Source organism: Acanthopagrus latus, chromosome 10 (assembly GCF_904848185.1).
Source record: "Acanthopagrus latus isolate v.2019 chromosome 10, fAcaLat1.1, whole genome shotgun sequence".
Classification (NCBI taxonomy): Eukaryota; Metazoa; Chordata; class Actinopteri; order Spariformes; family Sparidae; genus Acanthopagrus; species Acanthopagrus latus.
This window is the reverse complement of record NC_051048.1, coordinates 3,538,527-3,553,221: the sequence shown is the minus strand read 5'-3', so window position 1 is coordinate 3,553,221 and position 14,695 is coordinate 3,538,527. Positions and strand designations below refer to the sequence as shown.

General features: G+C 44.5%; 1 protein-coding gene across 11 annotated transcripts in view; it reads right to left on the bottom strand.

Moving 5' to 3' along the window:
* Nucleotides 1-14,695, bottom strand: part of dysf (dysferlin, limb girdle muscular dystrophy 2B (autosomal recessive)) — a 71,853-nt gene that overhangs the window by 20,819 nt on the left and 36,339 nt on the right. For 4 of the 11 annotated variants that reach the window (XM_037111749.1, XM_037111748.1, XM_037111752.1 and 1 more), the window contains 3 exons: nucleotides 11,057-11,116; nucleotides 4,771-4,782; nucleotides 2,897-2,995 (listed from right to left, as the gene is read on the bottom strand). In XM_037111749.1, coding sequence (XP_036967644.1) covers nucleotides 2,897-2,995; nucleotides 4,771-4,782; nucleotides 11,057-11,116 — 171 coding nt within the window. The remainder of the gene's footprint in view (nucleotides 1-2,896; nucleotides 2,996-4,770; nucleotides 4,783-11,056; nucleotides 11,117-14,695) is intronic. The other 7 variants (XM_037111750.1, XM_037111757.1, XM_037111754.1 and 4 more) reach the window with 2 other exon arrangements.

The following is a 14,695-nucleotide window of genomic DNA, read 5'->3' as shown; positions in this document are numbered from 1 at the left end:
CTCATACGTTTTTAGATATGAATACAACTTAAATGCTTATATAACCTATATAAGGCTGAAAATGACACAGGAAATGTCATTTTAGCTGAGAGAACATTGGTCTTTGGTGCTGATGGGTTATCGGAGGTTTGGGATAGATCTCCAGGATCCTCTTCAAATGTTCATCGGTGTGGATGCTCACATCGTTATCCCGACAGTTGTGCCAGTGATCGCTGTTGGTGTGGTCACTCTTTAACCAAGAAAAATGTTTTATACCTGACGTGTCCAGTACCACAAGGGATTCACCACCAAAAAGTCATTTTAAGTGAAAGAGGAGAGACGCCGTTAGCTATTGTGTAAAGCAATTGTCTACCCTCAATAAACTTCAATCTACTTCCAAACTGAAGAAAAAGACGCTGCAACTCCTAAACTTTCCTGTAAACGTGACATTTCCTTGTGCGTTTTACATTTCGTAGTTTTCTCCAGGAAAAATTAGAACTTTGGCAACTCTTCAAACTCAAAAAGCCGATTAAGTGGATCGAGTTGCTGGTAAAACATTACCAGTTATTGTATCAGACTTGAAGATCTGACAATTTGCTTCCACTTGGACTGTCGCTGGATGAATGTTTGGGCTCTCTCCTTAGCTGAACCAGTCGTGATGTATTTCACAAGCTCATTTTTCTCGCCGACCTCCCCGATGGCGCCAGACGAAAGTGCTCAGTTTCGCTGATGCAACTGCAAAGCCCTCTGTTGCAGCGGGAGGAGATGGAAACAGAAACAGAAAGGTGACAGAACAGGAGGCGACAACAAGGCCGAGGTGCGGAGGATTATTAAGAGAGGGAGTTTGCACCGGGTCAGAGCGAGGCTGGAAACTGTGCCTCAGCTGACAGTAGCAACCGAAAGACTGGCGAAGGGAACGAGAGGCGGCAGGGGGGCGAGGAGAAAGGAGGTGGCGGCACGGGGGTGAGAGGAAGGTAAAGTAGGGTTGGAAAGGTTGGAAACAGTGGCTCATTTCCCCGTGACAGTAGCAGATCTGAGTAAATGGGGCTGTCAAAGGAAAGAAAGGAACAGGAGAGACGAGGAGGGAGGGGGTAAATAAAAAAAAAAATAATTTAAAGAAAGGAGGCGTTCGTTGGCACCGAGGACACGAGGAGAGGGTGAAACTGAGGCGAGGCGACGATGGAACCAGCGGCTCATTGGTCATTTCACCAGTTTCCATCCAACTGTCAAGTGAATTTTCGAGCAAACGTTTTGAAACGTCGCTAGAACTCATGGGCGACTTAGATGTGTTTCCATCGGCTGGGTGAAACCATTTTAATAGGCTTCCTGAATGATGAAAATACACCCACTGCATGGCTCGATGGAAAGAGCCTTTTTTCGTGGGTCAACGACTGTTGGGGCACGCAGTTATTGTTCTCGACTGTGCCGTTTAGTTTTTCAGCCATGTTTTAATGTTTTCAGCCGAGGGGAAATGACAAAGAAAAGTTGTTTTTTTTATATTGGAGCATGTTCGGCACGGTCTTTCTGGAATATCTCAGGTTTAAGAGGTAGACCTGATTCACGCGTCGGCTTTATTTTATACCGATTCTAGCGATCAGTTTCCCACAAGTCTTTAAGTAGCATTGAATAAATCATCCAAATATTACGTCCAAGGTCTCATACAGCCTTTGTTTTCAAGGGTTACATGCAGGACATATATAAAGCTGCAAAAAAACAAAGGAAGAGAAAAGACATAAAGGAAATAGAGAGGACCGAGTCAAAGCTGCCGCGCCGATGTGAAATGGCTTTCAAGGGAGAGGTTAGAGGTCTCATTTAAAAGTAATAAAAAAAAGGCCAAATTCTGACATGATTAGTCATTTGTTTGGGCATTAGACAAGAAGAGTGACGTGTGCTTGGAGTCCCGGTGGAAGGAAAGGTCGGCGTTTGGGCCGAGAGAATCGGGATAAGGGTTGAGCAGAGCGTGGGCGACGGCGGAGCAGCTCCTGGGACGCCGTGGCAGACTCTGAAAGACAGACGCTGACGGCGGCTGACGTGATCGCTTCGCTTCGGACTCGCCAAGCAAGTCGGGACAGAGAGGGCGGCCTTTCTTTTTTTTCTTCTCCGAATCCGTCCCACTGCGGCGTTCTCGAAAAAAGCGAATTCAACACGGGTGAGTCATCGGAGTCGTTTGGAAAACGGGCTGGAATGTCGACGGCGCCGGAGGACAGGAGGACGGGGCATGAGAAGAGAGGGGGAGGAGGGGAAGGATGGAGCGACAGGCTGACGGAGGAGACTGGCAGGAGCTCAAAAATGTGATTTAAATGGTGAAGTTTGGGGCAACGAGCGCGACATTTTAAGGAAGTGGAACAAAGGGGAGCACTGTCTCCATCCTCTCCATCTTCTCATCCCCATCGCTCTTCATCTCTCTGAATTCCTCTTCATCGTCTTTCAATCCTTTTCCGTCATGTGTCTCAAAAACAGACACATAAATCTAAATTTGGCCTGGATTTGCATTAAAACACACACACATGCATGTAAAACATCAGTGATCAGGTCAACTAAACCAATTTTACTAATGAATGAAGTTATTATTTCTTCCCTCGATGGTTAAAAACAAATCGTTGAGTGTCAAAAATGAGATAATAATAAAAAATCCTTTGAGCTCGAAGTACATATTTAGACGGCAACATCACGTGACATCAGATCAGCACCACAACAACACAGATCAAGCCGTCGAATCCACACAGTCACCTTGAATGTGTTTTCTTATCCTTTAATTAATTTGTGTGTGATCTGTTGATATATTCTGAAATTTGATGGAAATACGTTTGATTAAAATATGTTTAATTAGTTCGGCATAAATAACATTAGACTCACACTGCCTATAGTTTGATTTATGGCAGTTTGGACCTTGACATCAAACACACCCTCTTCTTACCTTCAGCGTGTCGAAGCCTCTCTCCAGGTACGTCCCGTACTTGTTTTTCTCTCCGGTGGAGGCGTAGAATTTACTCCACCAGTCCATGAACTCCTCCTCCTGTCGGCCACATGTTTAAAAGGTCAGGTCAACAAAGAACCAGAGGTGCTGAATACAAATGGAGCTACTCAGTAAAAGCTTTGAAATTCATTCTGGAAATATTTGCATTGGATGAAACTCCACCTCAAGACAAACTGAGAAAAAAAAAAATGACCTCAAACTGGCCTTCCCTCTCACCAAAACCTCCGTGGCTACTGAAATGATCCACGCTGGGTTTTGAGTTAACGACCTTTGACCTTTAAAGCGCATGAAGCGCCGGCAGTGAGTTCCGCGTGCCTCATGCGGAGCGAGCACACACCGCCGGCCTCAGAAAAATAACCCGCTCCTCATGACTTTTTCCAATGATCGCATAGCAATGTGGAGTTCGCCAACTCACGTCAACACAAGTAAAAATTGCCTCTGGTGGCTCCGTGGCATTAAGGTCATGGTATACGGGCGATCTGAGGCAATGGAAACGGGGCAACGCGAGAGCGGGAAACAGGCACAAAGTGGACAAAACCAACATGGACGTCAGGAGAGCCACGTTACGGCACCAGAACCTCCACAACAGTCACATGTGAACGTATGTTTATGTATGAGTGAGCAGAATCGCTCCGAGCTCTTTTCCATCGCTCCTCCGTCACACATAAATATTCTGCGGCTGCAGAAATATTCACATCTATTGTCTAAAAATACTTTTTTTTTTTTTTAAACACACGTTTCCTTCAGCTGCGTTCAAATGAAGCTATTTTGATTTATGCTGTCAGATTCTGGCTCTTGTTTTGCTTCTGGTTGCATGAAATCTGCGGTCGACATCACCGACTGGGAGCAGGATTTCTCTGCAGGGATTACAAGTTCTCTGCCGTGAACCTCAACTTGTCAGAGGACCGCGGCTTAGACGGTTTTCCCTCCTCAGGATCGGGAATGAAGAGACACGGCAAGTCTCAAGTCTTAATATCAAGTCAAGAGTCCTAAAAAAACAAGTCATCATGAGCTAAATGTGATGCCATTTACACCTGTAATCACCAGAAACATGAACTTTCCACTGTGGTTGGACAAGACGTCATGCAAACTGGTTCTGTTTGAGCCCAACCCGAGCATAACAGGAATTCCTGAGCTGAATGTTTTGCTTGCTGACCAAATCCATCATCAGGAAAAGGTATCAAGGCTGCAGGTAACTCTCACCGTCACTGTCAATGAACCTGTCGATTATTTTATAGCTGTATCAATTAGTTGTTTGGTCTATAAAATGTCAGAAAATGGTAAAAACTCGACGATATTCAGTTTGCTGTCAGAGAAGAAGCAAAGAAACCAGGAAATATTCACATTTAAGAACCCGGAATCACCCAGGACGAGAATATGCAATGTGTCCGACTTTTAGTTTAGCAGCTACAGGGAAGACTTGTGTATAAAAAAAATGTCAATCCAATGACTTGAATTGTGCCCAAAGAGCCGTATGGATCCATTTTATGATTCTCTTTTTTAGTTTTTTATGACGTTTTAAAACAAATCCCTGCTGTGAAGCTCAAGAAAGGTTTTGTGGACTACGGAACTTTATATTAACATAAGAGGGAGGAGATAATGACGGAAATGTAGTTTTTTGGATGAACTGTTCCTTTAATTAACACAACACTTTAGGTTTTAACACAAAAGGACAAAGACTAATAAGTCGTGTCGGGGGAAATCTCACCAAATAAACTCCAGTATGAAACTTTTTATGAACGTTTTAGGAATGGAAATCTTTTAATTCATCACTTTTCTTATACGTTTGAACAAGTTGTGTCTCACGGACTTACCCACTGCAACATCTAGCGTCAGCGTTAACAGTAAGAGGCAGGTCAGACACAAATTAGATTTCATCACACACTGAACACTCCATCAGGGCAGACACACACACACACACACACACACACACACACGCTGACAACACGCAACCACACACTAAAATAACACGACTAAACACATTTTAAGTAGCTTTTCAACACATTTCGTAATACTTATTCTCATTACACATGAAGGGGTTTCAGTCCAAAATGAAACGGAGAAAAAAAAAAAAAAAAAAAAAGAGGACATAAATCCCTCTATTACAAAACGACTGCTGGCATGAAAGTAAAAGCCGTTAAAGTCTTACTATTACAGCCATGAGTCATCCTGAGGCCGGCCCGGCGCTCACAAAGTCACTCTGTTTTGGGGGATAAAATATCTTTGTTTTTGAAATGTTGACTGATGGCTCTTTGTGGTTTTGGACGGGAGTCATTTATGATTTATTTTTCAGGGCATGTATAACATCTTTGAATGAAAGCCCGACGTGTGTGTGTTGTGTGTGTGTGAGTGTGTGTGTGTGTGTGTGTGTGTTTTGTGTTTTTTTTTGTTTCTTTTTTTTTATCGGGACGTCGGCGTCATCCATCAAATCCACCAAAAAGTCTGTTCACATTGGCAACGTCGGGCGATTTTAAAACGCTCATTTTAGAGTGTTTTGTTTTTTCTCACAGAAATAAAAAACTCTTGTCTGAGCGTGTGTGTGTGTGTGTGTGTGTGTGTGTGTGTGTGTGTGTTGGCCCTGACACAACAAGGAAACAACGACTACAAAGATGGGGAATACCGCGGGGACAGATCAAACTACCAGCCTGCCCCTTCGCACACAAAAACGTCGCCGCCCTGCAACCTTCAACCCTCTCGAGCTTAAAACACACTCATGACGCATGTACCACTTTTTCCTTTGTGTGTGTGTGTGTGTTTTAGTGTGTGTGTGTGTGGACATGAATGTAGAACAAAAGTGCTCTTATGGCACTGGCTCGGTGTGGAATCCCCTTTCTCCTACTTCCCACAGACACCGAGGGGGGAAAACGATGGAATTCCTCGTCTTTCCAAAGTGGCAGCATGGCATGGAAATAGGGCGGCACGTGGAGTTTAACTGGTACGTGACACACACACACACACACACGAACGCATGCATGAAGTGTCTGGTGTGTGTTAATGTGCCCTCTGAGTGTGGTCGGTGCCAAGCATTGATGACAGGGGCGCCAGAAACTCTGTGTGTGTGTGTGTGTGTGTGTGTGTGTGTGTGCCCGCTAGTGTGTGTCAAGGTGTGTTCAGCCGTGATTCAGACAGATTAAGGCCGTCAGTGGAACGTTCCAGACCGCGGTGCACACTCAAGATCGACACACACACACACACAGAGTCCAGTGGTGTGTTCAGGGTGTCAGTGTGGTTTGGAGCCTATCATTACACCCTGCAGGGGAAGCCAGGGCTAACCAAAGCAGACTGGCACTGCCAAGAACTGTGGGAGCAGAGCGACTTGATTTACATAAGAGCTCCGAGCTGCTTCTGCTGCTGCTGCTGCTGTGTAAAATGCTTTTTTTGTGGGGAAATCCCTTCCACAGCAGGGCTGGAGGTCAGGGGTCGGAGCAGCGAGCATGAAGCTGGAAGAGGCTGCGAGTCCGACAGTGGAAAAATTACACAGCTGAGACCAAAACCGACGGAGCCGTCGGGAGCTTTGTGTTGACTCTCAAACCACCAACGAGGGGAAGCTAAACGGGACTGACAGCACACCTAAAACAAGGCCCACCTAGAAAATACCTATATCCGTTTAAGTGTGCGCTATAGTTTGAACTTTTTTGGTGTTTTGCATCCCCGTCAGATGGCCCGGTCCTTTGGCACTACGTTCCCTCAACCGTACAACAGAGAAACAACCACAGCGGAGCCACAGTGGTGATACAGCGCTAGTTTCTCACACCAATCTTCTTTGGCTCGCAGTTGTTTCTCTGGGCAAGGCAGAGCGGGATTTCCGGGAGTCTGCAAGGACGGGCTGCCCCTCCATAGATGCCGAGCGTGGATTCAACACACATGTCCGACCTCTCTAGCATGAAAACACTCCGGCAGCGAATCGTGAGGAAGAGTAAAGCTCAAGAAAAGCAACAGCAGGCTGGTCAGGACGGACTTACAACAACTGAACAGGTCGGTGTGTTTACTAGGGCAACTACAGGCAACAAACGCCTGTATTAGCAGCACTGCAGGCTGTTTGTTGCACGATAACTACACATAAGAGACACACAATACATTCTATGTTTACGCATTAAGACTATATTTCTAATTTAACATTTAATGTGTAATCTCCCTTTCCACACAAGTTGCTTAGACGTCCTTTAAAGTTGCTTACTTGGAAAAGACATAAAACCCTCCAGTCGAAGCTTCAGGAAGCATCGATGGTGGATATCATCTCGGTCAAACCAAAGAGTCTTTTTAAGTAAACATTGCGGTGGCAGTGGTGGCTATCACTGCTAATGCTACTTCCCCAGGCCTACTTAAGGTTACTCAGAAGTAGCCAGAAAACCCGTCCGCATCATTTCCTTCATGTCAGAAGAATTTTTCAAAGAAATGAGCTGGGAGCAGAAACAGCAACTGGAAAAGCTTTCAGGAACTGGATATAGATTGAGTCAGCGCTGCATAATATCAATCAATGATAGCAAAGAAGACATTTATTTATGTGAAAATGCCTCAGATTCCTGCTTGAGGTTTGGTGCGCTGCCTCGAAACCACAGCGGAGAAAATGACAAATACACACAAACAGCTTCAGCTGCAACATCTATTCCAGTTTTTCCACATTTACCAGTTAAGATACAGAATCAGGTCAAAGACAATCAGAGCGAGTTTACGGCAGAATGGTTCAGGAATTTCTCCTTAAATCAGCCTCAACCTTCAGATTGTTGGCCTCTACGATATGCAACAGGAGGCAGCCAGATTACTGTGTACTAAAAGCTGGTGTCCTCTGGATTGGGCCACAAAAAGACCCCATTTTTTGTCCAATATTCACTCTTCTTTCTGGTCTTTTACAACTCCTGAGACAAATATCTGGCTCTTGTGCTGCTAAATTATGGAGGACAGAACCTGCCAAAATCAAAAATAAATAAATAATGATATCAGTGGCTTAATAGATAAATAACACGCCGTTAAATGGGCTGTGATTGGCTTTGAATGACAGTCCGCTCATATGTGTACTGAAATGTAAACGAATAAATATAGTTGTGGAAATAATGTGGGAAAAAAATGGTAAATAAATACAGAACCTGTAAACCCGGTGTCGCTCAGATTTGACCTCGACATCTACAAGTCTTTTTGATCCCTACGTAGACCGAAATAAGAGACGACATTCAGGGATCATTAACTCCGAAGTATCCGATATGCTGAAGTCTGGCTCCGGAGGTTAACAGCGGACTTGTAAAATCAATACACCCAGGAGTACACGGACACATTTGGACGACATTCTGGGCAGCAAATATGTGCAAGCGTTCAGATTCTGGAGGTGAACAGCAGCTTACATCAGTCTGCGGCTGAAATTAGCAGAACAAGAAAAACACTAATGATTTAGTAAGTCGGTCCGTCGCCTTGTTTCTGGTCGCAGTGTCATTATAGGGCCATAAATGTGTGCCACAAAGTCGCCTGGCGTGAAGCCATCTCAGTTAGTTTCTCTGGTCCCGAAGCAGCCAGGAAGGATTTATGGAACGAGAGGCAAAAATACAACATTTTCAGAGCGGGATTATAACCGAAGTTGACTGGTTTCTGGCGACGAACCGGGGATAGTTTTGACGAGAGGGGCGAACCACAATTTTTGAGCACGTCGCTGATGGAAAACAAAAACCACAGTATGTGGAAGTGACAGCTTTTTCAAACGCGACTACCTTAAAGACGGATTGTGAAACGAGAAACGAGGGGAGGCTGGTTTGATCCCCGACAAATACAACCATCGGGCCCGGACGCTGCTCATGAAAGGCGACACGCAATGTTCAATTTCCATCCGAGCGACGTTAGATCTCAAACAATCTCGAGTGGGGGGGCGGGGGGGTCGCCGCCTCCGAGGTCTGAGGAGCCATGACGCTACTGACAGCCGATCTTCTTAAACTCTTCCAACTCTGAAACTGAATCTGACTGATCAGTCTTGGAAGCCGCCCGCTCCGTTGCGGTAATCTGGTAATCATCAGACGTACCCATGACCCGTCTTTTGGTCGCGACCCAGAGATTAAGAAAGCCAGGATTTACAGCAGGCTTTTCTTTCCCTGGTGCCATGAGATATTAGTCCGTTTCTGATTCTTTCCCTTCTCCCTCCTTAACCCTCTCTCGTTCATCCATCCCTCCCTCGGCCTTTAGTAGCTGTCTGCTCACAGAGAGTTGTGGTATAGAGGATCTATAGCAGCTCTGTTGACTTTGGCCCCGTCCAGACAGAAAGCCGAGCCTTTAATTTGACTGGTTTCAATATCTGACCCCTAATAAAACAAATAACTCTGTTTGGAGAGAAAGAAATCACCCCCAATTACTGTCGAGAGCACTACTGGATGTGTGTGTTTGTGTGCTGCTCCGGGTCAAGCTTAGTCTTCAAATTGACCTGGCTTGGATAAACAAGATGGAAGAATGTAACGAGGAGCGTGGCCTCCCCCGTTTTTCGGATCTGGGATCGGATTTCTTCCGTAACCGCACGGCTCGGCGTGCGCCGCTCCGTGAAACCCTGATTTCTTCGGGAGAAGATTATTTTCCTGAGCCGAGACCAAAAAAAGAGGCGAAATCTAAAAAAAAAAAGTTTCTTGTTTCATCCCAAAAAGAAAGAAAGAACAACTTCTGTATCTCATTCTTTCTCCACAGTTATCCATCAGTGTCTCACTTAAAATAAACTTCATCAATAAAGTGCCTTCACTCTATAATTAGATCCGTGCTACTGTCTGCTGCCTCGTAACCAAACCGCAGTTCAACATGAGGAATTAATATAAATGTGTGTGTCGTGCCTCGCATCCATTTTTAAACTTTTGGATTTTAGAGTTTAAATGTTTCTTTTCATTTCTGTATTTATGAAACTTAATACTCAAAAACAGTTCATAGTGTAACAGTTTAAAAAAAGGAATAGTTCGATATTTGGGGAAACTTGGAGTTACCAGGCAACAAGCAGAAACTCTGCGAGGTCACTGCTTCTGGCCAATAAGAAGCCGGTTTTATCAATCTCCTCATCTCACAAAGCAAATTGTCTTCCTTCTGACGGCCAGTAACCAAACTTCTGAACTGTTCTTTATCGGATTTGAGGCGTGTTTTGTATTTTTGATGGTTTGTTTTTGTTTCTCAGTTCATTGTTCTATGTGTAGTTTTACCTAATTTGCCTTCAGCTTTTACTTTATGGACTTGTTGGTACTATGTTACCTTAATTTGAATCAAAGAAAAGCATCCTTTTGTTAAAGTTTAAAGGTTTATGACATTTGTTTCTCTTAACACGGGTCGTCAACCATTTTGAGGCCAAGAGCCAGAAGAGAGACAATACGATTGGTTTGTACTCAACTATCTTTCTCAGAATCACTTTATAGTTTGACTATGTTACATAGTCTTACTTCTTGAATCTCACTCCCAATTTTTCGTCCGACCTGCAAGACCAATGCAACATTTTTTGACGAGTTGGAGCGTCATAATTTGAAGAGATTGGAATGAGACTGAAAAATCTGCTTTTCTTACAAATAGGTGCTTTAATGCAAATGATACACACTGGTTTTGCTCACCTTTCTGTTTTCTTTACCAGCAGTAAGTTGTGGAGGAAGCTTGTTAATTGTGTAGCTGATCAAAACCAACGTGTGCCGAACAACATCGCAACAACCAGGTGCACTTAAACAGCAGCATTGGACGGTAGACGTGAGCAAAATTGCAAGATTGTCACCTAGTTAAACTTGGCTTTTAAAAGAATTAAGTATAAAAATGCGACAATGGGTCGCCAAACATGTTTGGGCCCGCCAAAGTTAAGTATATGTGTGGGAAACACCGTTTTTAATAGGTAACATGTATCAGGAGATGGTCAGGGTTTAAAGATACCGTGTATCAATGGTTATAAAATGACTTGTTGCCAATGTGAACAGATCTGCAGCAGCGTCAACGTTAATCTTTTATTAACATCATTAGCAGGTGAAACTTGAAGACAAAGGGAGAAAGTTCTGATGAATCTGTAACAACAAATCGAAGATGAAGAACAGATCATGTAAAGTGTGTTTGACAGTGTGGTTGGTGTCAGAGTGTGAAGATGAATGAATGAAATGAGTTAAAGGTGAGTTTGGTACCTACATGAAGGCTGGAGCAAGAGGTGGAAAGGTTAATGATAGCTGAGCTGGTTCCGTCTGTAAGCTACAAAACACATGCACACACACATAAAACACACACCTTCGGGTTAGCTGGTTAGGGTTAGCCACAGATATTAGCATCAAACAGCAACACAGATCATAAAAAACATCAGAAATAAACTTTGCACACAGTTTATACATCAACGCTAACATCAGCAGACATTTTGGTGACTCAAACACACAGAAACATCGTCGTCACCGATCGTGCGTTTCGCTCAGACAGAAACAATTCATCAAAAAGCGGTTTTGTGAGGGGAAAAAACTGAAAAGTTAAACATTTGTCTTTCCCTGCTGCGACGTGCAGACAGCTGAGTTCTGGTTCTGGCCGATGGGCTTCGATGGAGCCCAGATTAGAAAGACAAAGTGTATACATGAGGTCACGGAGGAGCTGAGCGCATGGAGGAAGAGAAGAAGAAGAAGAAGAAGAAGAAGAAGAGGACAGGAAGGGAGGAACGCTGAGAAACTCCAACGAGAACACAAACAACTTCAACATGTGAGGGAACAAATAAGCCGACATCAAAACCTGGTACTCCTCTTTTTCTGATGACCTTTTCATAATTATTTGGAATCAGGATTGCACACCAAAACAATCTTATAATCTTTGAGGTTGTCGACCAATCGTTGCGCTTATTCAATACATTTAACCCCATCAGAACGATCGATCGATCGGTCTCGGTAAGAACTCAACGAGCGTGCAGAGCTTCAGGGCCGCCGTCGCCGCAGATGTTCCCACATGTTGCTTCACTGTTTTTGTTTCCACGTAGTGTTGTGTTGAAGTCAGAGCGCTATGATCGGATGGAGGCGTTAACGTAAGGGTGTGTGCGTTAATTTCAACACACACACACACACACATACACAGATGAACATTAGCTGAGCTCACCAAACATTTAAACACGAGAAGACAACTGAGGTTTTGCATCAGCGCAAGAAAACGGAAAAATTAGGCAACCCGATGATGTCACCTTATGTTAAATAATGCGTGTGTGTGTGTGTGTGTGTGTGTGTGTGTGTGTGTGTGTGTGTGAGGTCGACGGCCTCGGAGCAAAAGAAAAAACTGCTTTTTGACTTCATCGATATTAAGTTGATTTTGGTTTAAAACTCAATAAGACGTGTGTGTGTGTGTGTGTGTGTGTGTGTGTGAGAGAGACACTGTTGTGGCGCCTGTGGGTCGAGTGGCGGCGACCCGCGACCCACAAACATAATTAAAAGAGAGAAAAAACAGCGGCGAGGATCAGAAGATGACGGAGGGATCAGAGAGGGTGACGAACCACAACAGTGACGAAGGAAGAAGAGGAGGATGAGATGTTCTTTAACGAGCTACCACATGAAAAAAACACTGTCAGCGTGATGGATAGAGGAGGAGAGAAGGAACGAGTCAACGGAGTGAGGGAGAACAGAGCGGGAGGACGGAGGAGAGGAAAAGGAAAAGATGTATGGGATGTGGACAGAGATGGAGGGAGAGGATGGAGAGGTGAAAACAGAAGGATGGAGGTCGAGAAGAAAAGGGAAAGGAAACAGTTTAGAAAAGAGATGAGGAGGGTAAAGAAAAGGAAGGTGGTGGAGAGAGAGCTGAGAAAGGAGGGACAAAAGTAGAGATGTGTCAAAAGAAAAGTGATGAAAGAAAAGATGAAGTCAGGTAGAGAAGTGATAAAAAAGAGGGATGGAAGTGAGAGGGTAGGAAAGGTGGAGGAAAAAAGGGAATGGAGGGAAGACTGGATGTAGGGATGTGGGAGGAAAGAAAGAAAAGATGGATGAAAGGAAGGAAATGGAAGGTGATGCAGGAAGCAAAGTAGGGAAGTCAGTAGGGAAGGAAGGAAATCAGGTAGAGAAGTGATAAAAAGAGGGATGGAAATAAGAGGGTAGGAAAGGTGGAGGAAAACAAGGAGTGGAGGAAAGACAGGACGTAGGGATGCAGGAGGAAATAAAGAAAACTTAGATGAGAGAAGGAAGGAAAGGAGGAAGGGAGTTATAGAGGAAGGAAGGAGAGAAAGAGGTCAAGAGGAAGGAAAGAACTGAAGACAGGAGGTGATGCAGGAAGCAAACGTGAGTCATAAAGGAAGTAAATAGGGAAGGAAAGAAGAAAAACAAGGAGTGGAAGGAAGACATGATGGAGCGGAAAGGATGTAGGGATGTGGGAGGAAAAAAGAAAAGATGGATGGAAGGATAGAGGGAAGGAGACAGGTCAAGATGAAGGAGAGAAGAAGAGAGGGATGGAGGTGTAGGTAATTAATGGATGGAGTCGGATGAAGTGAGGGAGTTCGTTAAAATGATGGTAAGAAAGTCTGCAGGGAGGAACGAATAGATGGAAAGAAAGAGGAAGAACGGGGGACGTGAAAAAGAGAGGAAGGAAGATAACAAGGAAGGAGGAAGCAAAGGAAGGAAGGTAAAAAAAAAAAAAAAGATGGAGGAGTCCAGAAGTAGGAAGGGAAGGTAAGGAGATGAAGAAAGATGGAGGAGAGCAGCAGAGCGGTCCTGTGAGGATAATGAGACAGAAGACGACTAACGAGGAACAGACTGCCTGTGTTTGTTTATACACACTGTAACACACACACACTGTAACACACACACACACACACACACACACACACACACACACACAAACCACAGGGTCTGTGTTAGATATCATCGAGGGTCAGATTTTCCCCTTCAGTGATCACCAGGAGGAAAATTAACTGAGACAAAGGAGAGGAGGAGGAAGAGAGAGAGAGAGGAGAGGAAGAAGAAGACTGACGGAAGGAAGGAAGGAAGGAAGGAAGGAGAAGAAGAAGACTGTAGAGAGAAATTAACTGAGACAAAGAGAAGGAAGAGAGGAAGAGAGCTGAGTGAGAGGAGAAGAAGAAGAAGAAGAAGACGACGAAGACGAAGGAAAGAGAAGAAGTAGAAGAAGAGGACTGTAGAGGGAAATGGAAATGAGGAGGAAGAGGAGAGGAGGATGCAAGTGAGGAAACAAGGAATAAGAAGAGGAAGATAAGAGGAAGAAGAAGAACAAAGAGGAGGACAAGGAAAGGAAACACGAGAGGAGAGGAAGTGAGAGGAGATGTTACAAGGAAGGAAAACAAGGTGATGAAAGACAGATGAAAGCGAGGAGCAGAAAGGAGGGTGAGGAATGAGGGGAAAGAACGAGGAGAAGGGAGGAGATGAAGAGAAGTGTCAGGGAGGAGAAAGGAAGTGCAGAGTGAGGGAGGATGACATGAAGAAAGGGCAAGTAAAACATGAAGAAGAAAGAAAAAGGGAGGGTGACATCAGATGTCAGGAGAGGAAAAAGTGATGAGGAGAAGAAGCCGAACAGAAGTCCTGAACGTTTGTCCGGACGTCGACAGGAATCACGAGCTCGAAAGTCAGATCTCCTCCTCAAATCCCCTGTCTCTGAACGTTACTTCAGTTCTCTTTGGTGGGTTTTTCCATGTTGGAGCTCGTTAACTTCACGTCCTGCAGAGGCTTTTCCAACATCTACCGCACGGTCCGCACCGACTTCTGAGGAGGCAGCCGCTTGTTTTACATCGTCACAGATCAGAACTACAATCAACAAGCGGGAGGAAGAAGAGAAACAACCTGCAAATCTCACCGACTGACTGTCTGCTCT